At 44.3% G+C, this 26939-nt stretch overlaps 1 protein-coding gene across 1 annotated transcript in view; it reads right to left on the bottom strand.

Moving 5' to 3' along the window:
* Nucleotides 1–26939, bottom strand: part of plxdc2b (plexin domain containing 2b) — a 202601-nt gene that overhangs the window by 28506 nt on the left and 147156 nt on the right. The window contains exons 11-12 of the mRNA XM_041881132.2: nt 26276–26432; nt 9564–9602 (exon numbers count right to left, since the gene is read on the bottom strand). Of these exons, the coding sequence (XP_041737066.2) occupies nt 9564–9602; nt 26276–26432 (196 nt within the window). The remainder of the gene's footprint in view (nt 1–9563; nt 9603–26275; nt 26433–26939) is intronic.

The following is a 26939-nucleotide window of genomic DNA, read 5'->3' as shown; positions in this document are numbered from 1 at the left end:
TTGTACAGATGAACATGGTACCTTCAGGCATTTGGAAATTGCTCCCAAGGATGAACCAGACATGTGGAGGTCTACCATTTTTTTTCGGAGGTCTTGGCTGATTTCTTTTGATTTTCCCATGATGTCAAGCAAAGAGGCACTGGGTTTGAAGGTAGGCCTTGAAATACATCCACAGGTACAGTGAGGGAAAAAAGTATTTGATCCCCTGCTGATTTTGTACGTTTGCCCACTGACAAAGAAATGATCAGTCTATAATTTTAATGGTAGGTTTATTTGAACAGTGAGAGACAAAATAACAACAAAAAAATCCAGAAAAACGCATGTCAAAAATGTTATAAATTGATTTGCATTTTAATGAGGGAAATAAGTATTTGACCCCCTCTCAATCAGAAAGATTTCTGGCTCCCAGGTGTCTTTTATACAGGTTATGAGCTGAGATTAGGAGCACACTCTTAAAGGGAGTGCTCTTAATCTTAGCTTGTTACCTGTATAAAAGACACCTGTCCACAGAAGCAATCAATCAATCAGATTCCAAACTCTCCACCATGGCCAAGACCAAAGAGCTCTCCAAGGATGTCAGGGACAAGATTGAGGGCTGGAATGGGCTACAAGACCATCGCCAAGCAGCTTGGTGAGAAGGTGACAACAGTTGGTGCGATTATTCGTAAATGGAAGAAACACAAAATAACTGTCAATCTCCCTCGGCCTGGGGCTCCATGCAAGATCTCACCTCGTGGCGTTGCAATGATCATGAGAACGGTGAGGAATCAGCCCAGAACTACACGGGAGGATCTTGTCAATGATCTCAAGGTAGCTGGGACCATAGTCACCAAGAAAACAATTGGTAACACACTACGCCGTGAAGGACTTAAATCCTGCAGCGCCCACAAGGTCCCCCTGCTCAAGAAAGCACATATACATGAAGTCTGAAGTTTGCCAATGAACATCTGAATGATTCAGAGGAGAACTGGGTGAAAGTGTTGTGGTCAGATGAGACTAAAATCGAGCTCTTTGGCATCAATTCAACTCGCCATGTTTGTGATGGAGATTTTTTAGTGGACTGTGAGATAAAACTGGGTTAATCACGAACATAGAGTTAGAGTTCTTTGTTATTGGGCCAGGAACTTAATTGGATAATTTCACTGTGTGTGTGGGGGTTTGTGTATGTTTCAAGGATTTAGGGACCTGTCATGTCCAACAATCGGTCTTCAGGTCAAGCCCGGGAGAGCCGGGGTTGAACAGAGTTTAAACTAAACATGAGTGTTTTTGCAAGATAACAGATTGATTGATGGTATTACTATTGATTCTGAACTGAATGAAAGTCGAATTTAGCCACCACCATAGACAAAGGGAGTGGGCAGAGCAATAAAAGAGCGGGAAACTGAAGAGGGAGGGATTATAAAGCTAGGGTGTGTGGAGGGCACTATATAAAATGGAGAGAGGGCGGGGGAGGCTACTCTGCAGACCAGCTTCCTTTTATTGAAATTCAATAAAGTAAATCTTGATTCAACAAAAACTCTGTAAGAACTTTGATTGTTAATAAAGTATAGTGACACATTTCCACAACATTTGGAGGAGGAGGAATGCTGCCTATGACCCCAAGAACACCATCCCCACCGTCAAACATGGAGGTGGAAACATTATGCTTTGGGGGTGTTTTTCTGCTAAGGGGACAGGACAACTTCACCGCATCAAAGGGACGATGGACGGGGCCATGTACCGTCAAATCTTGGGTGAGATCCTCCTTCCCTCAGCCAGGGCATTGAAAATGGGTCGTGGATGAGTATTCCAGCATGACAATGACCCAAAACACACGGCCAAGGCAACAAAGGAATGCCTCAAGAGGAAGCACATTAAGGTCCTGAGTGGCCTAGCCAGTCTCCAGACCTTAATCCCATAGCAAAGAGCAGTGGGACAAAATCCCTCCTGAGATTTACATTTACATTTACGTCATTTAGCAGACGCTCTTATCCAGAGCGACTTACAATGTGTGCAAACCTGGTGGCCAACTACAAGAAACGTCTGACCTCTGATTGCCAACAAGGGTTTTGCCACCAAGTACTAAGTCATGTTTTGCAGAGGGGTCAAATACTTATTTCCCTAATTAAAATGCAAATCAATTTATAACATTTTTGACATGCGTTTTTCTGGATTTTGTTGTTGTTATTCTGTCTCGCACTGTTCAAATAAACCTACCATTAAAATTATAGACTGATCATGTCTTTGTCAGTGGGCAAACGTACAAAATCAGCAGGGGATCAAATACTTTTTCCCCTTACTCTACACCTCCAATTGACTCAAATGATGTCAATTAGCCTATAAGAAGCTTCTAAAGCCATGACATCATTTTCTGGAATTTTCCAAGCTGTTTAAAGGCACAGTCATCTTAGTGTATGTAAACTTCAGACCCACTGGAATTGTCTTACAGTGAATAATAAGTTAAATAATCTGTCTGTAAACAATTGTTGAAAAAATTACTTGTGTCATGCACAAAGTAGATGTCCTAACCGACTTGCCAAAACTATAGTTTTTAACAAGAAATGTGTGAAGTGGTTGAAAAACGAGTTTTAATGACTCCAACCTAAGTGTATGTAAACTTCCGACTTCAACTGTATGTTGACTAGACTATGACGTTAGCTAATATGGTGACAACGATGTAGCCTGTGTGTAGCGGTTAGCGGTTATCATATGAAGGTTAGGCTTGGAAAGGTTTTTTCAATTGGTCACAGACAGCTGATGTGCTGTGCACTGAAGTCCACAAGTAAAAGGAAAAGTTGAGAGGAGGAGAGCGTGTAGATGCGAGAAGGAATTATACAACAATCTAAGGGATCATACTGTTTGTATGTGGCTGCTATGAAAGTGAACTGTGTTTGTGTGTGATAAGGGGTGTATTCATTCTGCCGATTCTGTTGAAAAACGTTTCTTATACAGTAGCAAACGGAACGAAACGTGGATAAACATACCTGAATTTGCCCAATATAAACTCTTGTTTGCAACTGTTGGACCAATGATTACCCCCTAAATCAGCTAGATGCATGCAAGAGCGTGCAAGGAGGTATTGAATGTGTCAACGTCTGTCACCTTGACTACTCAAATTTCTCTCGACCTCTAAACTTTGTAAACTTTCATTCGTAGGTTGTAGCAAGATTGGGGCTCCCGAGTGGCGCAGCGGACTAAGGCACTGCATCTCAGTGCTTGAGGCATCACTACAGACCCCTTGGTTCAATTCCAGGCTGTATCACAACCGGACGTGATTGGGAGTCCCATAGGGCTAGACCAGCGGCCACCACAGGAGGTTGGTGGCACCTTAATTGGGGAGGACGGCCATGTGGTAGTGGCTGGAGCGGAATTATGTGGTTTCCATGTGTTTGATGCCATTCCATTTGCTCCGTTCCAGACATTATTATGGGCCATCATTCCCTCAGCAACCTCCACTGGCAGCCACAGCTACCATTACTTTAGACAGCCTCTCCATATAGCAGTCACATGGCTTGGATACTGTGTACGTGAGACTGGTTTGTGGTTGTAATCTCTCACAAACACACTGTGCACCTAAATACAACATGGTGTGATTTGGGCTGCAGCAGCCTTTGGCTGTATGTGGTTTCAGTATGATCTCAAGATGATCACATTGGCTCGTTCCGTCCCATTAGGCTGTCACCTTAAGCCCAAATCCCTTCCCAGCACGCTTCCCACACGGTGCTTGCATCCCAAATGGCACCATATTCCCTACATAGTGCACTACTTTTGACCAGAGTCCTATGATCCCTGGTCAAAAGTAGTGCACTATACAGGAAAAAGTGTGCCATTTGGGACACATCCTGTGAAACAGGCCTGGTCTCTCCAAAATTAAAATGTGCACGCAGAGATGTCCTCTTGTATGGCTGATACCCCAGGCTTCTGGGAAGAGGCTGTCCCACAAGTCAGCAAGTGAGATAGGCAATGTTTGGGCAATGAATGGACTATAAGAGATTTCCAATTCCTCTCCAACAGGAAATTAAATATTTGAGTGCTCTGGAAGTGATAAAGTCGGGACTCATTTTGGAATTCAAATGTCACTCTCTCACACTCAAAGACGCACACACAAACTAAACACAGCAGAAAACTTCAAATCATTTTTAAAAATAGATACCCTTCTGTGTTGAGGTGTGCAGGTAGCAGAGTGCAGAGTGGGCCATATACCGGTTGTAGCTTCCTGTCTAATTTTAAATGGAAATGTGAGGGAGGTTGTTGACCACACCTGCCTCTATTGAAATCCCCCTCACTGGAATTCCCATCAAATTCCTGCTGACACTGAGTTCATTTGTAGAGGGTCCCCATTAAAACAATACATTTTCAAAGTGGAGGCAACAAGGCCAAATTAATGATCTATGAATTTTGGTTAACGCACCAGTTTTGAGAGCAGTTTTTTCAAGAACTTACTGACATTCACATTGAACCTCAGTCTTCTGTCCTGTTACACCAACACTCTGAGATAGTGTTAATTCAACGTTAAGGCAACTATGACGCTCTCTCCCACGTGTCCATGTTCTTGAACACCTTCCCCTCATCCTCCCTTTCCTACCTCCCTAACACCCACATAGGCTGTGTCTAGTGCTGAGCGATTAGTGCTTTTTGTGGTCGGTTCGGTTTCGATTCGGTAAAAAAAATGTTTTAAAAACATTAAATGCATTATGAAATATGGCCTTGAAATGATTCCAGGGCTTTTTTATTGAAATTCCAAAGCCAAGTATTGAGAACATTTCAATTGCCAAAACCTTAAAAACATTACATTGTCTAACAACACCGCTCCCTCTACACACGCATCCCAAGTGCGCACATAAGCTCCCATTTGGCCTACAGAAATACATGCGTATAAAAACGTATCTAACTGATGGGATACACAAGCTACATTCCTTGCCAAATGACGACAGTATTATCACAAATTCAAAATGGACTGGTTGATTGAAGTCGGGAAATATGTGTTCCAACAACGAGCTGCAGTTTTGGAATAACTGCATCCTGTCTATTTTCCTCTTAGGCTACTTCTCAAACTGCTAGTGCCATTTAGAATTGGTTACCCTAGGGCTAGGCTATAACCCCCTAAACATAGACAGGTTCCACATTGAAAATATGCAAAAACATTAGTTTGATAAATACAAATTACATATTTTCATCCAGAATCATTAAGCCTAGGCCTACTCACCAAACAGATGTTGTGGCCGTAATTCATCACCATGCAATATTCAATGTGGAATTGTCCATTTAGAAAATTCAAAAGAACAGGCAGAATAAACTAAATCAAACATCTGTATATCAAAAAGAAGACCGATTTTGGTTTGTAACCCTGAAAAAATTGTCTTTCAACTCGCCAAATTGAGCCCAGTTTAAAATGATCACTCTTTTAGAATAACTGTTCCAGATGCAATATGCACATCACTTTGCACTGCTAACCTTTTTCAGAAAGTTTTCACACCCCGTGACATTTTACACATTTTCTTGTGTTACAAAGTGGTATTAAAATGGATTTAATTGTTAATTTTTTGTCAACGATCTACATAAAAAACTGTAATGTTAAAGTGGAAGAAAAATTTTAACATTTGTAAAACATTAATGAAAAATAAAACACTAATATATCTTGATTAGATAAGTACTCAATCCCCTGAGTCAATACATGTTAGAATCACCTTTGGCAGTGATTACAGCTGTGAGTCTTTCTGGGTAGGTCTCTAAGAGCTTTGCACACCTGGATTGTACAATATTTCTTCAAGCTCTGTCAAATTGGTTTTTGATCATTACTAGTGTCACGACTTCCTCCGAAGCTGCCACCTCTCCTTGTTCGGGGAGGCTTCGGCGTTCGTCGTCACCGGCCTTCTAGCCACTGCCGCTCCTCATCGCATCCTTCCATTTGTTTTGTCTTGTTTATTACACACACCTGTACCTGTATAAGTGTTCCCTCTGCCCCCTTGTCTTTGTGTGTGATTGTTTATTGTGGAGGATAGAGAAGCTCGGTGGAGCTCCGTGTATTTTGTATCGCCGGGATATTTCCCTGTGTGCCTTGTATTTTCCAGTGCGCCTGTTTTGCACACTGGAGTGTTTTGACGCATTACTGCGTAACTCTGTGGTTCAGAATAAATCCTGTTATTCTGTGATTTACCCTCCTGCGCCTGACTCCTTCACAATCACCTCATCACAGCTAGACAGCCACTTTCAAATCTTGCCATAGATTTTCAAGCTGATTTATGTCAAAACTTTAACTAGGTGCTTAGGAACATTCAATGTCGTCTTGGTTATTGTCATGCTGAAAGTGAATTTGTCTCCCAGTGTCTGTTGGAAAGCAGACTAAACCAGGTTTTCCTCTAGGATTTTGCCTGTGGTTTGCTATTTTCTCTAAAACTCACAAGTCCTTGCTGATGACAAGCATACCCATAACATGATGCAGCCACCACCATGCCTGAAAATATCAAGAGTGGCACTCAGTGATATGTTGTGTTGGATTTGCCCCAAACATAATGCTTTGTATTCCCGGATATAAAGTTAATTTCTTTGCCAATATTTTAGCAGTTTTACTTTGGTGCCTTATTGCAAACAGTTTTTGAATATTTGTATTATGTACAGGTTTCCTTATTTTCCCTCTGTCAATTGGGTTAGTATTGTGGAGTAACTACAATGTTGTTGATCCATCCTCAGTTTTCTCCTATCACAGCTATTAAACTCTGTAACTGTTTTAAAGCCACCATTGGTCTCATGGTGAAATCCCTGAGCGGTTTCCTTTCTCTGTAGATACGCCTGTATCTTTGTAGTGACTGGGTGTATTGATACACCATCCAAAGTGTAATTAATAACTTCACCATGCTCAAAAGGATATTCAATGTCTTTTTTTTTTTACCCATCTACCAATAGGTGCCCTTCTTTGCGAGGCATTGGAAAACCTCCCTGGTCTTTGTGGTAGAATCTGTGTTTGAAATGTACTGCTCGACTGAGGGACCTTACAGATAATTGTACAGTGGGGAAAAAAAGTATTTAGTCAGCCACCAATTGTGCAAGTTCTCCCACTTAAAAAGTTGAGAGAGGCCTGTAATTTTCATCATAGGTACACGTCAACTATGACAGACAAAATGAGAAAAAAAAATCCAGAAAATCACATTGTAGGATTTTTTATGAATTTATTTGCAAATTATGGTGGAAAATAAGTATTTGGTCAATAACAAAAGTTTCTCAATACTTTGTTATATACCCTTTGTTGGCAATGACACAGGTCAAACGTTTTCTGTAAGTCTTCACAAGGTTTTCACACACTGTTGCTGGTATTTTGGCCCATTCCTCCATGCAGATCTCCTCTAGAGCAGTGATGTTTTGGGGCTGTCGCTGGGCAACACGGACTTTCAACTCCCTCCAAAGATTTTCTATGGGGTTGAGATCTGGAGACTGGCTAGGCCACTCCAGGACCTTGAAATGCTTCTTACGAAGCCACTCCTTCGTTGCCCGGGCGGTGTGTTTGGGATCATTGTCATGCTGAAAGACCCAGCCACGTTTCATCTTCAATGCCCTTGCTGATGGAAGGAGGTTTTCACTAAAAATCTCACGATACATGGCCCCATTCATTCTTTCCTTTACACGGATCAGTCGTCCTGGTCCCTTTGCAGAAAAACAGCCCCAAAGCATGATGTTTCCACCCCCATGCTTCACAGTAGGTATGGTGTTCTTTGGATGCAACTCAGCATTCTTTGTCCTCCAAACACGACGAGTTGAGTTTTTACCAAAAAGTTCTGTTTTGGTTTCATCTGACCATATGACATTCTCCCAATCCTCTTCTGGATCATCCAAATGCACTCTAGCAAACTTCAGACGGGCCTGGACATGTACTGGCTTAAGCAGGGGGACACGTCTGGCACTGCAGGATTTGAGTCTCTGGCGGCATAGTGTGTTACTGATGGTAGGCTTTGTTACTTTGGTCCCAGCTCTCTGCAGGTCATTCACTAGGTCCCCCCGTGTGGTTCTGGGATTTTTGCTCACCGTTCTTGTGATCATTTTGACCCCACGGGGTGAGATCTTACGTGGAGCCCAGATCGAGGGAGATTATCAGTGGTCTTGTATGTCTTCCATTTCCTAATAATTGCTCCCACAGTTGATTTCTTCAAACCAAGCTGCTTACCTATTGTAGATTCAGTCTTCCCAGCCTGGTGCAGGTCTACAATTGTGTTTCTGGTGTCCTTTGACAGCTCTTTGGTCTTGGCCATAGTGGAGTTTGGAGTGTGACTGTTTGAGGTTGTGGACAGGTGTCTTTTATACTGATAACAAGTTCAAACAGGTGCCATTAATACAGGTAACGGGTGGAGGACAGAGGAGCCTCTTAAAGAAGAAGTTACAGGTCTGTGAGAGCCAGAAATCTTGCTTGTTTGTAGGTGACCAAATACTTATTTTCCACCATAATTTGCAAATAAATTCATTAAAAATCCTACAATGTGATTTTCTGGATTCTCTTTTCTCAATTTGTCTGTCATAGTTGACGTGTACCTATGATGAAAATTACAGGCCTCTCTCATCTTTTTAAGTGGGGGAACTTGCACAATTGGTGGCTGACTAAATACTTTTTTTCCCCACTGTATGTGTGGGGTACAGAGATGAGGTAGCCATTCAAAAATCATGTTAAACACTATTATTGCACACTGAGTCCATACAACTTATTACGTGACTTGTTAAGCAACCTTTTACTCCTAAACGTATTTAGGCTTGCCATAACAAAGGGGTTGAATACTTATTGACTGAAGACATTTCAGCTTTTCATTATTATTTTTAATTTCCACTTTGACATTATGTGGTGGAATTGTGTGTAGGCCAGTGACACAAAATCTCAATTTAATCAATTTTAAATTCAGGCTATAACACAACAAAATGTGGAAAAAGTCAAGGTTTGAATACCTCTGTGTCCCAAATAATAATAATAATAATAATAATAATAATAATATGCCATTTAGCAGACACTTTTATCCAAAGCGACTTACAGTCATGCGTGCATACATTTTTTTTGTGTATGGGTGGTCCCGGGGATCGAACCCACTACCTTGGCGTTACAAGCGCCGTGCTCTACCAGCTGAGCTACAGAGGACCACAAATGGCAATCTATTCCCTATGTAGTGACTTACTCTGGGCCCTGGTCAAAAGTAGTCCACTATAGGGAATAGGGTGCCATATGGGACACAACTACAGTGCCTTCAGAAAGTATTCACACCCCTTGACTTTTTCCACATTTTGTTGTGTTATAGCCTGAATTCAAAATTTATTAAATTTAGATTTTAGACACCATGATTGATCAGTCCCATCCAGAACATTGGTACAGTTAGCCATTTCAATCAGCCTCTGGATGAGGTGCTTCAATGAGCCGCTCCTTCCCTTGGCCTGTCCTCCCCAGAAATCAAAAAGCGATCTGCTTTCTAGGGCAAGCAATCTGTCAGCCATAAATACACAGACAGCAGCCTTGGAAGTAAACAGAGCCCCATATGCTGTACACAACATGCAGCAGCACAGAGAAACACAACAACTGTCAACAGTCAAAGGAACTCGGAAGGAAAAGAGAGGCTTACCTCCATTGTCTTTGAGATGCAGAGCAATCTTGGTGTCATCTGTGGAAAAGAGAGAGAAAGAGACACAGAGAGAGAGAGAGAGAGAGAGAGAGAGAGAGAGAGAGAAAGAGAAATAAAGAAAGAGAGAGAGAGACAGAGAGAGAGAAAGAAATAAAGAAAGAGAGAGACAGAAACAGAGAAGGGGATGAGGTATAGAGGGTCAGAAAATGTTTGTCTGTGGTTTGTGATATCCTTACAGCCGTAGAATTACATTTAGAATCCCTATGTCTATTATATGACTTATAGGATATCTATGCCCACAGCAGAGAGCTGTCTGTCTGCCTGCCAACAACAACAACTATTGATCTTAACACTGGTGAAGAATGTGAATCAAATATTCGGAAATAATCATAATTGATTATTACACAGGTTTATAGCAAATTGACCTTTTATGTCCCATTATTTCATATATGGATAATCTTGGGTTAAAAGTGAATTTTCTACACTTTATTTGTAATGAAAATGAATGTTTTGGATAAAATGCTTCTACCATGCATAATTCAACAGCTAAGATGCAGTCTGGGGTTAAGCAACTATGAAACATGTAAATTCACTGTGACCCACTTCTCTGAGAGAGGGGTGATATGAATTTACACTCCATAGGATTCACATTATGCTAATTTTCCATATACATGAGCCTGTAAAACGCTATGCGTGCTATTCCACCATATCAAAACTAGAAAGAGCCTTGAAATGGGTCTCAACTGAGTAAATCTATTTCAAAGGCTTTTTTCATTTAAATTTCCAAGATCAAAGATCATTTAATGTATGCAACCATTTCCTAGTCTAAGAAATGTCACGGTCTATGCAACAAGGTGTATGAGGGCAAGGCAGGAAATCAAATTCAATGACCAATCCCGCGCCGTGAGTGTCATGAATATGAACCATTATCAGAGGCTGACATTAAACTGGGACAGTGAAGAATCCTCATAGCTGCTTCACACAGTATCTGAACTCAGGGATACGGTAGTAGACAATGAGCACTACAGCATATGATTGATTGTTCCTCTGTTCCACTGAGGAAGTTCATATTAATGTCAGCAGATAAGAAAGGGAGAAGGAAGAAGGGGGGGATTGGGAACAGGAGAGGGAATTATTTGTGGATCTGTGTTCTCTCTCTCTCTCTCTCTCTCTCTCTCTCTCTCTCTCTCTCTCTCTCTCTCTCTCTCTCTCTCTCTCTCTCTCTCTCTCTCTCTCTCTCTCTCTCTCTCTCTCTCTCTCTCTCTCTCTCTCTCCCTCCCTCTAATCGATATTGGAGTTTATCAAAATTAGGTTTGTTTTCTAATTATTTGTGTCTGTGTAATCTGAGGGAAATATGTGTCTCTAATATGGTCATACATTTGGCAGGAGGTTAGGAAGTGCAGCTCAGTTTCCACCTCATTTTGTAACAGTGTGCACATGGCCTTTCTTCTCTTGAGAGCCAGATCTAACTACGGCGGCCTTTCTCAATAGCAAGGCTATGCTCACTAAGTCTGTACATAGTCAAAGCTTTCCTTAAGTTTGGGTCAGTCACAGTGGTAAGGTATTCTGCCACTGTGTACTCTCTGTTTAGGGCCAAATAGCATTCTAGTTTGCTCAATTTTTTTGTTAATTCTTTCCAATGTGCAGTGGTGGAAAAAGTACCCAATTTTCATACTTGAGTAAAAGTAAACATACCTTAACCGAAAATGACTCAAGTAAAAGTGAAAGTCAACCAGTAAAATACTACATGAGTAAAAGTCTAAAAGTATTTGGTTTTAAATATACTTAAGTATCAAAAGTAAATGTAGTTGCTAAAATATACTTAAGTATCAAAAGTAAAAGTAAAAGTATGAATCATTTAAAATTCCTTATATTAAGCAAACCAGACGGCACAAATGTCTTTATTTACGGATAGCCAGGGTCACACTCCAACACTCAGACATAATTTACAAACAAATCATTGAGTCCGCCAGATCAGAGGCAGTAGGGATGACCAGGGATGTTCTCTTGATAAGTGAGTGAATTGGACCATTTTCTGTCCTGCTAAGCTTTCAAAATGTAATGAGTACTTTTGGGTGTCAGGGAAAATTTATGGAGTAAAAAGTACATAATGTTCTTTAGGAATGTAGTGAAGTAAAAGTAAATGTTGTCAAAAATATAAATAGTAAAGTAAAGTACAGATACCCAAAAAACTACTTAAGTAGTACTTTAAAGTATTTTTACTTAAGTACTTTACACCACTGCCAATGTATCAAGTAATTATCTTCTCCAGGTTAATCTCTCTGTAGGTGATGGCATTTGTTATGGAAGGTTTGGGAATCGCTTCCTTTTAGGTGGTTGTAGAATTTAACGGCTCTTTTCTGGATTTTGATAATTAGCGGGTATCGGCCTAATTTTGCTCTGCATGCATTATTCGGTGTTTTACATTGTACACGGTGGACATTTTTGCAGAATTCTGCATGCAGTCTCAATTTGGTGTCTGTCCCATTTTGTAAATTCTTGGTTGGTGACCCCAGACCTCACAACCATAAAGGACAATGGGTTCTATAACTGATTCAAGTATTTTTGGCCAGATCCTAATTGGTATGTCAAATTTTATGTTCCTTTTGATGGCATAGAAGGCCCTTCTTGCCTTGTCTCTCAGATCGTTCACTGCTTTGTGGAAGTTACCTGTGGCGCTGATGTTTAGGCCGAGGTATGTATAGTTTTTTGTGTACTCTAGGGCAACGGTGTCTAGATGGAATTTGTATTTGTGGTCCTGGCAACTGGCCCTTTTTTGGAACACCATTATTTTTGTCTTACTGAGATTTACTGTCAGGGCCCAGGTCTGATAGAATCTGTGCAGAATATCTAGGTGCTACTGTAGGCCCTCCTTGGTTGGGGACAGCAGCACCAGATCATCAGCAAACAGTAGACATTTGACTTCAGATTCTAGTAGGATGAGGCCGGGTGTTGCAGACTGTTCTAGTGCCCTCGCCAATTCGTTGATATATATGTTGAAGAGGGTGGGGCTTAAGCTGCATCCATGTCTCACCCCACGGCCCTGTGGAAAGAAATGTGTGTGTTTTTTGACAATTTTACCGCACACTTGTTGTTTGTGTACATGGATTTTATAATGTCGTATGTTTTTCCCCAACACCACTTTCCATCAATTGTATAGCAGACCCTCATGCCAAATATTGGGGAAGATACCAGAGCTAAGGATGATGTTAAAGAGTTTAAGTATAGCCAATTGGAATTTGTGGTCTGTATATTTTATCATTTCATTTAGGACACCATGAACACCACAGGCCTTTTTGGGTTGGAGGGTTTGTATTTTGTCCTGTAGTTCATTCAATGTAATTGGAAAATACAGTGGGTTCTGGTAGTCTTTAATAGTTGATTCTAAGATTTGTATTTGATCATGTACAGCACAAGTCAAAAGTTTGGATACACCTACTCATTCAAGGGTTTTTCTTTATTTTTACTATTTTCTACATTGTAGAATAATAGTGAAGACATCAAAACTATGAAATAACACATATGGAATCATGTAGTAACCAAAGAAGTGTTAAACAAATCAACATATATTTTCTATTTGAGATTCTTCAAATAGCCACCTTTTGCCTTGATGACAGCTTTGCACAAGTTTTGTCTCTCAGCTGGACCTCTCTCACACCTCTCTCCAGCATTCAAGGCATCTGTGGTCATATCATCACCTCAGCCACCTCACTGAATGAAGGTCTTAAAGGGGCAAACTGGTATAGGTACATCAATGTTTTGACTTTAAAAAAAAAAAAATCTTTTTTGGGGGTAGATCAGCTTAATATTGCAGATAGATTGTAACTTCCATCAATGTAATTGTCTGCATCACTTCCAATCCCCCATGTTTTATTTATATATATTTATATATATATACACATACACACATACATACCCATATACAGACACATACAGTGGGGAAAAAAGGATTTAGTCAGCCACCAATTGTGCAAGTTCTCCCACTTAAAAAGATGAGAGAGGCCTGTAATTTTCATCATAGGTACGCGTCAACTATGACAGACAAATTGAGAAAAGAAAATCCAGAAAATCACATTGTAGGATTTTTTATGAATTTATTTGCAAATTATGGTGGAAAATAAGTATTTGGTCACCTACAAACAAGCAAGATTTCTGGCTCTCACAGACCTGTAACTTCTTCTTTAAGAGGCTCCTCTGTCCTCCACTCGTTACCTGTATTAATGGCACCTGTTTGAACTTGTTATCAGTATAAAAGACACCTGTCCACAACCTCAAACAGTCACACTCCAAACTCCACTATGGCCAAGACCAAAGAGCTGTCAAAGGACACCAGAAACAAAATTGTAGACCTGCACCAGGCTGGGAAGACTGAATCTGCAATAGGTAAGCAGCTTGGTTTGAATAAATCAACTGTGGGAGCAATTATTAGGAAATGGAAGACATACAAGACCACTGATAATCTCCCTCGATCTTGGGCTCCACGCAAGATCTCACCCTGTGGGGTCAAAATGATCACAAGAACGGTGAGCAAAAATCCCAGAACCATACGGGGCGACCTACTGAATGACCTGCAGAGAGCTGGGACCAAAGTAACAAAGCCTACCATCAGTAACACACTACGCCGCCAGGGACTCAAATCCTGCAGTGCCAGACGTGTCCCCCTGCTTAAGCCAGTACATGTCCAGGCCCGTCTGAAGTTTGCTAGAGTGCATTTGGATGATCCAGAAGAGGATTGGGAGAATGTCATATGGTCAGATGAAACCAAAATATAACTTTTTGGTAAAAACTCAACTCGTCGTGTTTGGAGGACAAAGAATGCTGAGTTGCATCCAAAGAACACCATACCTACTGTGAAGCATGGGGGGTGGAAACATCATGCTTTGGGGCTGTTTTTCTGCAAAGGGACCAGGACGACTGATCCGTGTAAAGGAAAGAATGAATGGGGCCATGTATCGTGAGATTTTGAGTGAAAACCTCCTTCCATCAGCAAGGGCATTGAAGATGAAACGTGGCTGGGTCTTTCAGCATGACAATGATCCCAAACACACCGCCCGGGCAACGGAGTGGCTTCGTAAGAAGCATTTCAAGGTCCTGGAGTGGCCTAGCCAGTCTCCAGATCTCAACCCCATAGAAAATCTTTGGAGGGAGTTGAAAGTCCGTGTTGCCCAGCGACAGCCCCAAAACATCACTGCTCTAGAGGAGATCTGCATGGAGGAATGGGCCAAAATACCAGCAACAGTGTGTGAAAACCTTGTGAAGAATTATCATTGCCAACAAAGGGTATATAACAAAGTATTGAGAAACTTTTGTTATTGACCAAATACTTATTTTCCACCATAATTTGCAAATAAATTCATTAAAAATCCTACAATGTGATTTTCTGAAGAAAAAAAATCTCATTTTGTCTGTCATAGTTGATGTGTACCTATGATGAAAATTACAGGCCTCTCTCATCTTTTTAAGTGGGAGAACTTGCACAATTGGTGGCTGACTAAATACTTTTTTTCCCCACTGTACACACACACATAAATACATACATACCCTTAAAAAATATATATATATTCCCCTTTATTACTTTCCAACCCCGCTACCCTTTCCCCACTTGGAGTAAACTAGTGAACAACAACGCCTAGGCCTCTACTTCCAGCCCATACCCACTATCTACATTTTATGGACACAGTCAATTTTACAGTAATTACATTTTGTTTGTTCTTTCTCCTGAACTTCTTCTACTCTCAACCTTTCCGATCATTTTCATGATGTCCATCCGGTTTGCTTCTATATGCCATATCTTTCTAACTGTGCTCCTTCACAAAAGCTCCCAACCTACAACCCATACACTTATTATGGACACAGCGTGTCTACATTATTAGTTATCTTGTTATTGTAGTTGTTATTAGTCCCATCCTTCAATTCCATTCAACACCTCTATCGTTTAACACCATCCATATAGGATTTCTATTTGCCATATATATTTCAACTGTACTGTGATGTCTTACAAAAGTTCTGAACCTTTCTATTCTCATTGTTTCTACAGATTGTGAATTGAAAATAAACATTTTTGCTAATAGTATTATTATGTTATTGATCGATTGACTATGACTTTTCAGATCACCTATTAATGCTATCTGCAGGGTTAGCTCCAGGTAAATATTGCAATCCTTTAGCCATTCCTGGACCTGTGACAAAAAAAAAGCTACAAATGGACAGTACCAAAACAAATGATCTAATGATTCTGTCTCTTCGCAGAAAAATCTGCAGAGCTGGGAAGATTGTATCCCCCATATAAATAACATTCTATTGGTAGCAAGAATTTTATATAATAATTTAAATTGAAAGATTCTAAGTTTTGAATCCGGTGTCGTTTTGCGTATCAGTTCATAAACACTATGCCATGGGATCGGTACATCAAAAATATCTTCCCAACTATTTTGCAATCTATATGGGATGGCTGTCAATCATTTGGTCCTTAAATGAAACTGATATACTTTTTTATTTATCACAGTTTTCCTTAACCAATTATGTCCTTTAATGCAAGGCCGACAGACAAGTTCCTTACTTTCTCCTCCTTCCACTTTCCTCTTCCATTTTTGCGGTAAGGCTGCAATTATTTGGTTGTAATTTTGGGTAGAGCAGACATTTCCATATGTTTTTGTTAGCTGCATGTGCGACATAACTCCACCAGTCCTACCGATGATATCATTTTCAAAGATTATACCTTTTTTAAACATTTTGTCAAAAAAAAAAGTTTTTTTGTCAATTAGTATATTTCAGTTTAAGCACAATATTTGTTGCATTATTTGTTCTGTCGTTTCTGGAGGATTAAATTGAAATTGCAACCAACTTTCTATGGCTTGTTTTAGAAATAGTGATATCTGGGAGATGATTTCCTTTGTTTTGACTTTTAAATGAATTATATATAGTGATTGATTTTAGAAGAATATAATTTATAAATGCCTCATGAGCTTTGTTGTTTTTCTAATCCCAGACTGTCCCTTTAACATTGGCTGAGAGAAGTTGTCATTTCCATGCGATCTCTACCAAGAAGAGAAATGGGAGTATAAAAGAGAAAAGGTCAAGGACTGAAACACTAAATGTAAAACAGAGATTAGGAGAATAAAATAATAATAATCTAAGACTGAAAAATGGAGCTGGATGCCACTGATGTTTGTGTAGTGTGTGGACTCAGAGCCAAAACCTTGGGCATCTGCTTTAGAGATCACCACATACTGGAGCTGGATCCAGAACCATTTAACCCAGAACCTACGGGCACCAGTTCTACAGAACAGGAACCAGAACTCCTACTGTAACTCACCACTCCAACCACTACCTAAGACACCGTTAAACACCACTCTGCAATAACAAAATATGGAGTCTGTCTATATCCTACAGGTTTAGCGTCCACAAACCAAAGATCATCTTACCATATGAACTATTATTAATGTCCGTGAGGGTACTCAATTATTCTGCTCTACCACAATACACTGCTACAGACACAGGCTGTTAGGGCAATATTAGCCCATTCCATTCCCCTTCAAGAATACAGTGAAGGAAAAAAGTATTTGATCCCCTGCTGATTCTGTACGTTTGCCCACTGACAAAGACATGATCAGTCTATAATTTTAATGGTAGGTTTATTTGAACAGTGAGAGACAGAATAACAACAAAAAAATCCAGAAAAACGCATGTCAAAAATGTTATAAATTGATTTGCATTTTAATGAGGGAAATAAGTATTTGACCCCTCTGCAAAATATGACTTAGTACTTGGTGGCAAAACCCTTGTTGGCAATCACAGAGGTCAGACGTTTCTTGTAGTTGGCAACCAGGTTTGCACACATCTCAGGAGGGATTTTGTTCCACTCCTCTTTGCAGATCTTCTCCAAGTCATTAAGGTTTCGAGGCTGACGTTTGGCAACTCAAACCTTCAGCTCCCTCCACAGATTTTCTATGGGATTAAGGTCTGGAGACTGGCTAGGCCACTCCAGGACCTTAATGTGCTTCTTCTTGAGCCACTCCTTTGTTGCCTTGGCCGTGTGTTTTGGGTCATTGTCATGCTGGAATACCCATCCACGACCCATTTTCAATGCCCTGGCTGAGGGAAGGAGGTTCTCACCCAAGACTTGACGGTACATGGCCCCGTCCATCATCCCTTTGATGCGGTGAAGTTGTCCTGTCCACTTAGCAGCAAAACACCCCCAAAGCATAATGTTTCCACCTCCATGTTTGATGGTGGGGATGGTGTTCTTGGGGTCATAGGCAGCATTCCTCCTCCTCCAAACACGGCGAGTTGAGTTGATGCCAAAGAGCTCGATTTTGGTCTCATCTGACCACAACACTTTCAGCCAGTTCTCCTCTGAATCATTCAGATGTTCATTGGCAAACTTCAGACGGCCCTGTATATGTGCTTTATTGAGCAGGGGGACCTTGCAGGCGCTGCAGGATTTCAGTCATTCACGGCGTAGTGTGTTACCAATTGTTTTCTTGGTGACTATGGTCCCAGCTGCCTTGAAATCATTGACAAGATCCTCCCGTGTAGTTCTAGGCTGATTCCTCACTGTTCTCATGATCATCGCAAGTCCACGAGGTGAGATCTTGCATGGAGCCCCAGGCCGAGGGAGATTGACAGTTATTTTGTGTTTCTTCCATTTACGAATAATCGCACCAACTGTTGTCACCTTCTCACCAAGCAGCTTGGCGATGGTCTTGTAGCCCATTCCAGCCTTGTGTAGGTCTACAATCTTGTCCCTGACATCCTTGGAGAGCTCTTTGGTCTTGGCCATGGTGGAGAGTTTGGAATCTGATTGATTGATTGCTTCTGTGGACAGGTGTCTTTTATACAGGTAACAAACTGAGATTAGGAGCACTCCCTTTAAGAGTGTGCTCCTAATGTCAGCTCGTTACCTGTATAAAAGACACCTGGGAGCCAGAAATCTTTCTGATTGAGAGGGGGTCAAATACTTATTTCCCTCATTAAAATGCAAATCAATTTATAACATTTTTGACATGTGTTTTTCTGGATTTTTGTTGTTGTTATTCTGTCTCTCACTGTTCAAATAAACCTACCATTAAAATTATAGACTGATCATTTCTTTATCAGTGGGCAAATGTACAAAACCAGCAGGGGATCAAATACTTTTTTCCCTCACTGTATGTCTCTCGATTTATCAATCTAGCTAACCTTCCTCATTGTGGTTGCAGATTCATACAGTGATGCATTCCTATAAAACATAAATCAGCACGCATAGAAATACACGCTGTTACATATTACAATGGATTCTACAGTTAGCTGGCTACACCTCCTTCTCTTGGGTGTTAACAAGAGTGGATACTTGAGATTATGAGTTATCCATTAGGCTTCGTGTATCTCCCAGGCATCCCAACTCATTCTAACACATTAGTCACTTATCAACCCTGGGATGTGCCAGTTACCGGGCAGAAAACACACTCCGCATAGGCATCTAGTCATGATTAAAGTGCATAATGTGATTGTACACATAGTGACATGGACATTAAGTTGAACATATGACTTTTCATTGGGAAAATGAAATGGTAAAGGCGAGGTGAATTCTAGATGCCTATTCAAGTCAGTACTGTGTGTGGGTAATATGTTAAGCTGATAAAGATGAATTAGCTGTTTGTTTCAATACATAAATGGCTTGAAAGCTGTTAACAGGGCAATTAACATATCTGTAGTCAATTCAGTCTTTGCAGCATCCTGTCACGGTTCAGACAGACGACAAGAGGACCACAATTGCGTCACACCAGAAAGTTTATTAAAACTTAAGGGAAAAGGGAAGTAGGGAGTGAGTGAAGGCTCCAGGGGTTATCCCGTCCAATGTGCTGGGTCTGTGCCCCCCCCCAGTGGCAGCGATGCGTCCGATGACGCCGGTGGTTGGTGGTCCAGAAGTCCTGGGGGGGGAGGAAACACAGACACAACGGGGCGGATGAAACAAGGCAGAAGTACAGTTCAAGGGAAATCCAAATACGTTGTAGCAAGGCAGAAGGCTGGTCAGAGTTACCGGGGTCGAAGAGTAGTCAGGAGTCGTAATGGCAGAGAGCAGGTCTGGTTTTCCTGGGGCAGAAGAGTATCCAAGAATCAGGCAGGTCCGGGGTCACAAAACAAGGGTGAGCCAGAAGCGCGAGCACACAGGTTCCGGGGGTGAGCTTTGCAGACGATCTGACAAAGGAGAGCTGAAAGACGGGACTTTAAATACTGGGAGAGGTTAGTGGGTAATGCAGCGCAGCTGGCAGAGTAATTAGAGCCGAGCAGAGCAGGAACAGGTGGAGCTCGTTAGGCTGAGTAGAGAGAGAGAGATGAGCAGAGTGGAAGATAGTGGAAACACATTAAGGTGGTAACCCGGTGGAGTGAGAGGGCTCATGACAGAACCCCCCCCAAGGGACGGCCCCAGAAGTCCCAAGAGCAACACCACGCCGGGCGGGAGGAGGGGAGCCGGAGGAGGGCTAGAACTCCTCCGAACGGTCCGAGCGAACGCCTCATCCTCGGGAGGAAGCCGGAGGGCCGTGGTCGGGAGATGGGACAGGTCCCGAGACAGGATCAGGCACAGGACAGGAAGCCGAGCGGGCAGGACGGTTAGGGATCCCTCTGGGGCGGCCCCCTACGGATTGCAGGTTGATCAGGATGCCGTTGGTGGAAGGCGGTGATGAGAGTCCTATCCACAATCCGACTAGCTGGCACCCAGGTCCTTTCCTCAGGTCCATAGCCCTCCCAGTCAATGAGGTACTGGAGACCCCTACCCCTCCGTCTGGACCGAAGCAGGCGGCGGACGGTGTAAACCAGACCACCATCGACGAGCCGTGGAGGAGGAGGACAAGGCGCAGCAGGGACCAGCAGACTCTCATGAATGGGCTTAATCTTAGACACATGGAAAGTGGGGTGCACCCTCATGGAATTAGGCAGTTGGAGCCGGACAGCAGTTGGGCTAATCACTCTTAAGATAGGGAATGGGCCAATGAACCGAGGTGCCAACTTCTGCGACTCCACCCTGAGTGGCAGGTTCCTTGATGACAACCACACCCTTTGACCAACATGGTAGGTGGGAGCAGGGATTCTCCGACGGTTGGCCCCGGTAGTGTAGCTGGCAACGGATCTGAGAAGTGTGGCTCGGGCCTGTGACCAGGTGCGGCGACATCGACGGGCAAACGCAAGTGCAGATGGGCAAGTAACCTCCCCTTCCTGACTGGCAAATAGAGGAGGCTGGTATCCATAAACACATTGGAAAGGGGACATACCGATGGCAGAGCAGGTCAGAGAATTGTGTGCGTACTCCACCCATGTCAATTGCTGCGACCAGGAGTGGGGGGTTGCGTGAAGTCATGCATCGCAGTGCCTTCTCGAGCTCCTGATTTGCCCGCTCTGACTGCCCATTGGATTGGGGATGGAATCCGGAAGTCAGACTGACTGTGGCTCCCAGCAGGTGACAGAACTCCTTCCAAAAAGCGGAGGAGAATTGTGGACCACGGTCAGAAACTACATCCTTTGGCAGTCCGTGGATCCGGAAGACGTGTTCCAGGACCACCTGGGCGGTCTCCTTGGCGGTTGGGAGCTTGGGGAGGGGAATGAAGTGTGCCATCTTGCTGAATCGGTCAACTATGGTGAGAATGACGGTCTTGCCCCCTTGAAGGGGGCAGCCCCGTGACAAAGTCAAGGGCGATGTGAGACCAGGGACGTCTGGGCACAGGCAGGGGCTGCAGCAATCCGGCTGGGGGGCTGGCAGGACGACTTGTGTTGGTTGCAGATGGGGCAGGCTTGGACGAATTCCCGTACATCCTTTCTCAGAGCGGGCCACCAGAACCTCTGGGCGAGCAGGTTGTAAGTGCGGGTGGAGCCCGGGTGACAAGCTAGGCGGGAGTCATGTCCCCACTGAACGACCTGGGACCTTAGGTTTTCGGGGACAAAAAGGCGGTCAGCTGGGCAAGTGCTGGGACCGGGCTGGTTACGGAGAGCTTCCAGCACCTGTTCCTCAACAGCCCAGGTCAGAGCTGCTACGATGCAGGGACTTGGCAGAATCGACACAGGATCCTTGGAGGGGTTGTCATCCTTCTGGAATTGACGGGAGAGGGCGTCTGGCTTGGTGTTGCGTGATCCAGGCCGGTATGACAGAGTGAAATTAAACCTGGTGAAGAACAGGGCCCAGCGGGACTGCCTGGAGTTCAACCGTTTGGCCGTGCGGATGTACTCCAAGTTCTTATGATCGGTCCAAACGAGAAATGGAATGGTGGACCCCTCCAGCCAGTGACGCCACTCCTCCAAGGCAAGCTTCACAGCCAGCAGCTCTCGGTTCCCTATGTCGTAATTGCACTCAGAGGGGGACAACCGACGTGAGAAAAAGGCACAGGGATGGAGCTTCCTATCCTCCGCAGCCCACTGAGAAATCACAGCACCAACTCCCACATCCGAGGCGTCCACCTCCACAATGAATTGCCGGTCCACGTCAGGCATCTGGAGGATGGGAGCGGAGGTGAACCTTACCTTGAGGGTACTGAAGGCCTTGTCGGCTGCTGGGGTCCAGGTGAAGGGTTGCTTGGTGCTGGTTAGAGCAGTGAGAGGGGCAGCAACGGTACTGTAGTTCCGGATAAACTTTCTATAGAAGTTAGCAAACCCCAGAAACTGTTGCAGCTTCTTTCTGTTCTCCGGAACTGGCCATGACGTGACTGCTGATACTTTGGCAGGATCCATTTGGATACTTCCCTCTGCCACTATGTACCCCAGGAAGGCCACTGTCTTGACGTGAAACTCACATTTCTCTGCCTTGGCGTAGAGGGAATTCTCCAGAAGACGATGAAGGACTTGCTGGACATGGCGGGTGTGTTCAGACAGGTTTCTGGAGTAGATTAAGATGTCATCCAGGTAAACGAAGACAAACTTGTTTAACATGTCCCGCAGTACATCATTCACTAGAGCCTGGAACACAGCAGGAGCATTGGTGAGGCCAAAAGGCATAACCAGATACTCGTAGTGGCCTGTTGGTGTATTGAATGCGGTCTTCCATTCATCTCCCTCCCGGATCCGCACTAGGTGGTAAGCGTTTCTGAGATCCAACTTGGTAAAAACAGTGGCTCCCTGGAGCAACTCAAAAGCAGAGGTGAGCAGAGGGAGAGGGTAACGGTTTTTCACTGTGATGTCGTTGAGTCCCCTGTAGTCGATGCAGGGGCGAAGAGATCCGTCCTCTTCCCCACAAAGAAGAAGCCAGCACCAGCCGGAGATGAAGATGAACGGATCAATCCTGTGGACAGAGAGTCATTGATGTAGTCCTCCATGGACCTTCTTTCAGGAGCAGACAACGAATAAAGACGGCCCCTTGGAGGGGCTGTTCCAGGGAGGAGGTCGATGGCACAGTCGTACGGTCGGTGAGGGGGCAGAGATGTGGCTCTTGCTTTGTTAAACACTTCTCTGAGACCATGGTAGCATTCTGGGACATGGGAGAGGTCAGGGGCGGAGTTAGTAGGTACTGGCCGAGGGGGTAGTGCGGCAGCAAGCAGGCAGGTTCGGTGGCAGTCCTCTCCCCACTCCCTGATCACCCCGGTCACCCAGTCGAGCTGAGGGTTGTGCCGGCGGAGCCATGGGTAACCCAGGATGAGGGGTTGGCCTGGAGAGGGGAGCAGGTGAAACTGGATAGTCTCTTGATGGTTTCCGGACAGACCCATCAAGACCGGGGCCGTGACATGAGTGACCGATCCGAGTAAGTGTCCGTCCAGTGCCCGGGCAGGAATAGGAGGTGTCAAACGGAGGTTCTCCAGTCCCAGTTGGCGTGCCAGCTTGATGTCCATTATGTTGGCTTCGGGCGCCAGAATCCACCAGAGCAGCCAGGGTGTGAGTAGAGTCAGAGAGGCGGAGGTGAACTTGCAGCAAGGGTTTGCGGTCGGAGGACTGGATGGTCATTGAGCTCAACCGGACTCCCCCTATGCCCGGTGAGCTTCGGCTTTTAAAGGGCAGGTTACCACACGATGTCCATCACCTCCACAATAGAGGCAGAGGTTTGAGGTGAAGCGGCGCTGGCGCTCTGCAGGAGTGAGAGAGGCTCGCCCAATCTCCATAGGCTCAGACTGATCAAGCTGACTTGGGTGAGTGGCAGTAGCTGACAGGAGCCCAGTCGGATCTCTCCGAATGCCGGTAGTTGGTGGACCTTGGCGCCCCTCTCACGACGACGGGTCTGTATCCTTCTGTCGATCCGGACAGTCAGTGCGATGGCTTCATCAAGAGTGGAAGGCAGTTCATGGGAGACCAACTCGTCCTTGATATAGTCAGCCAAGCTATGGAAGAACGCGTCCACCAACGATGGTGTGTTCCAAGAACTTCGTCTTGCCAGGGTTCGGAAGTCGATGGAATGGTCTGCGACTGTACGTCTGCCTTGTCGAATACTGAACAGTTCACGAGACGCCTCTGCGGTTGGTGAATCCAGGTCAAACACCTTCAGCATCTCCTCAGCAAACAGGTCGAAGGTTGCACATGCGGGGGTTTGACGTTCGAACTCTGCTGTTCCCCAGAGTCGAGCTCGGCCCGTCAGGTGAGTGATGGCATACCCGACCCTAGCCCCCTCCGTGGCGAAGGTCCTTGGCTGCAAGGAGAACTGAAGTCGGCAGCTAGTCAGGAATGGCCGGACCTGGGTAGAATCGCCGTTGAACCGCTCGGGGTTTCCAATCTTGGGTTCGGGGCAGCGGCTGAAATGACCGGGGCAGGTAACTCGGAGGCAGGGCTGGTGGGCAGACTGGCTGGGGTAAGGTTGGTGAGGAGTTGGATGATCCTGGCGAGTTGTTGTTGCTGCTGCTGGGACTGCTGCTGGTGCTGCTGGAACTGCTGATGCTGTTGGTGGCCGACCTGAAGCAGAGAGGTGATGTCGCCGCTCATGCGACCTAGCTCTCTCTCAGTGTGTTCCAGGCGTAGCATGGCGGTGGGTTGCTCAGGTTCTTCGGTTTCCATGTCGGGGGAAGTGTGCGCTGAGTCCATGATGGTCAGATCGTACTGTCACGGTTCAGACAGACGACAAGAGGACCACAATTGCGTCACACCAGAAAGTTTATTAAAACTTAAGGGAAAAGGGAAGTAGGGAGTGAGTGAAGGCTCCAGGGGTTATCCCGTCCAATGTGCTGGGTCTGTGCCCCCCCAGTGGCAGCGATGCGTCCGATGACGCCGGTGGTTGGTGGTCCAGAAGTCCTGGGGGGAGGAAACACAGACACAACGGGGCGGATGAAACAAGGCAGAAGTACAGTTCAAGGGAAATCCAAATACGTTGTAGCAAGGCAGAAGGCTGGTCAGAGTTACCGGGGTCGAAGAGTAGTCAGGAGTCGTAATGGCAGAGAGCAGGTCTGGTTTTCCTGGGGCAGAAGAGTATCCAAGAATCAGGCAGGTCCGGGGTCACAAAACAAGGGTGAGCCAGAAGCGCGAGCACACAGGTTCCGGGTGTGAGCTTTGCAGACGATCTGACAAAGGAGAGCTGAAAGACGGGACTTTAAATACTGGGAGAGGTTAGTGGGTAATGCAGCGCAGCTGGCAGAGTAATTAGAGCCGAGCAGAGCAGGAACAGGTGGAGCTCGTTAGGCTGAGTAGAGAGAGAGAGATGAGCAGAGTGGAAGATAGTGGAAACACATTAAGGTGGTAACCCGGTGGAGTGAGAGGGCTCATGACACATCCCAAATGGAACCCTATTCCCTATATAGTGCACTACCTTTGACCAGAGCCCTATGGGCCCTTGTCAAAAGTAGTGCACTACATAGGGAATAGGGTGCCATTTGATACTCAGTCTCTCTGGGGGAGGGAGGACCTTCAGAGTTTTTCCTGACATCAGCAGAAGGACCCAGGGTTTTTTTTCTCCAGGAGGGATTGGTGTCTGATATCTTTGAGATGATATCAAAGTCAGGTTGGCGTTAGCTATCTACTGCTGTGTGACTAATCATGAGCTCAGGACGGACACGCTTGGCCCCTGGGACAGAGGCTGAGAAACCCTGTTTTAGAGTGGCCATGTATACCAGCGATCTGTCCCTGCTTGCTGGGGTTGCAGGCAGCATACCTGATGATTGAACACATTTGTATCAGCAACAAATCAATCATTAAAAAGTCAGTATAAAAATAATTATACTTGTCATAAAAGATGGATAACCAGCCAAAAGGACTGAACACTAATATGTTTCTGTGTGGATGCATCTCTAAGATTTTGTCCTAATTCAATCTACATTGTTTAGTTGGGTAAAACACAGCTGGCATGCCTTGCATCATTTATTGCCATCTGGAGTGCATTTGGTGCTCAAGGAAAACTAGCCGGATAGTTATATTACCAAACAAATTACGAAAGAGGCAGAACATATTGTAGACGAAGAATACAGTACATCACTTGTAATGAAGTACCTGTACCTTCACAGGAAAGGTACTGTGTACTTTGTTTTACTTAACGTCACAACAGCACATCCATCAAGACTTCTGTGTATTAGCCTACCCTTCAGTTCAAAGGTAGGGTCGTGTTCATTAGGACACACTGTAACAAAACATTTTGCAAAGGAAAACGAAAATGAGTGTTTCTCATTAGACAAGTTCAGATAGTTTCACTCGGTTTCTGATAGTTTTCTTCAGTTTTGTGCTAACTGAACACGACCCAGTTTTTCCTGAACATGTGACTGGACCAGAAAAAAGTCATATCACACCAGTACTCAGACACTGGTTGGAGTTGTCAGCTTTGGGGAGTATGTTAGTTGTCTTACCTTCAGTGGGGACGCTGGTTGGGGAGTGGGATGTAGACGAAGAGGCTCCAGCTGTAGTGGTCTCTCCTCTGCTCCGGCGTGTTGTCTTGGCAACTAACGTGGTGGTGAATGGATAGAGTTGTGTGGTGTTGATGATATCACAGCTTTTGTCCTTGGTCTGCAAGACAGAATACAAGAGTCCTCTTTGTCATGCATGTAAGAATACGTATGTTTTGTGTGTGTGTGTGGTTGTGTGTGTGTGTGTGTGTGTGTGTGTGTGTGTGTGTCACGGTTTACTAAGCCAGAACCCAGAAGCAGACCAGGACAAGGTAAATTGAAACAAAGGTGAGTGTTTATTTAATAGATCCACGAGTGAGGCTGAATAATCCAGGGAACAGAGCGGGTGGCGTGGATGGGTTGTTGAGGGTGCAGTGGTAGGTCCAGTAATGGCTCGGCAGCCGCCGACCATCAGGCAGAGGTTGGGTGAAGGTTCCGGGTGAGTGACTGCAGATAGAACAAAACGGAGGTAAGTATACAGCAAGTCAAAAAGGTGCAAAACAATAAAACTAACGCTAGAAGTTCCAAGGCTGATACACGGACAAACATACTGTTCATGGCTAACGATCCGGCAGGGAATGGATGTTAGGACAGAGCCTAAGAAGGGTGATGATCAGGACCAGGTGTG

The sequence above is a fragment of the Coregonus clupeaformis genome, chromosome 7 (assembly GCF_020615455.1).
Source record: "Coregonus clupeaformis isolate EN_2021a chromosome 7, ASM2061545v1, whole genome shotgun sequence".
Taxonomy (NCBI): domain Eukaryota; kingdom Metazoa; phylum Chordata; class Actinopteri; order Salmoniformes; family Salmonidae; genus Coregonus; species Coregonus clupeaformis.
The sequence above is the reverse complement of the archived record's forward strand: the minus strand, read 5'-3'. Positions and strand labels throughout refer to the sequence as shown.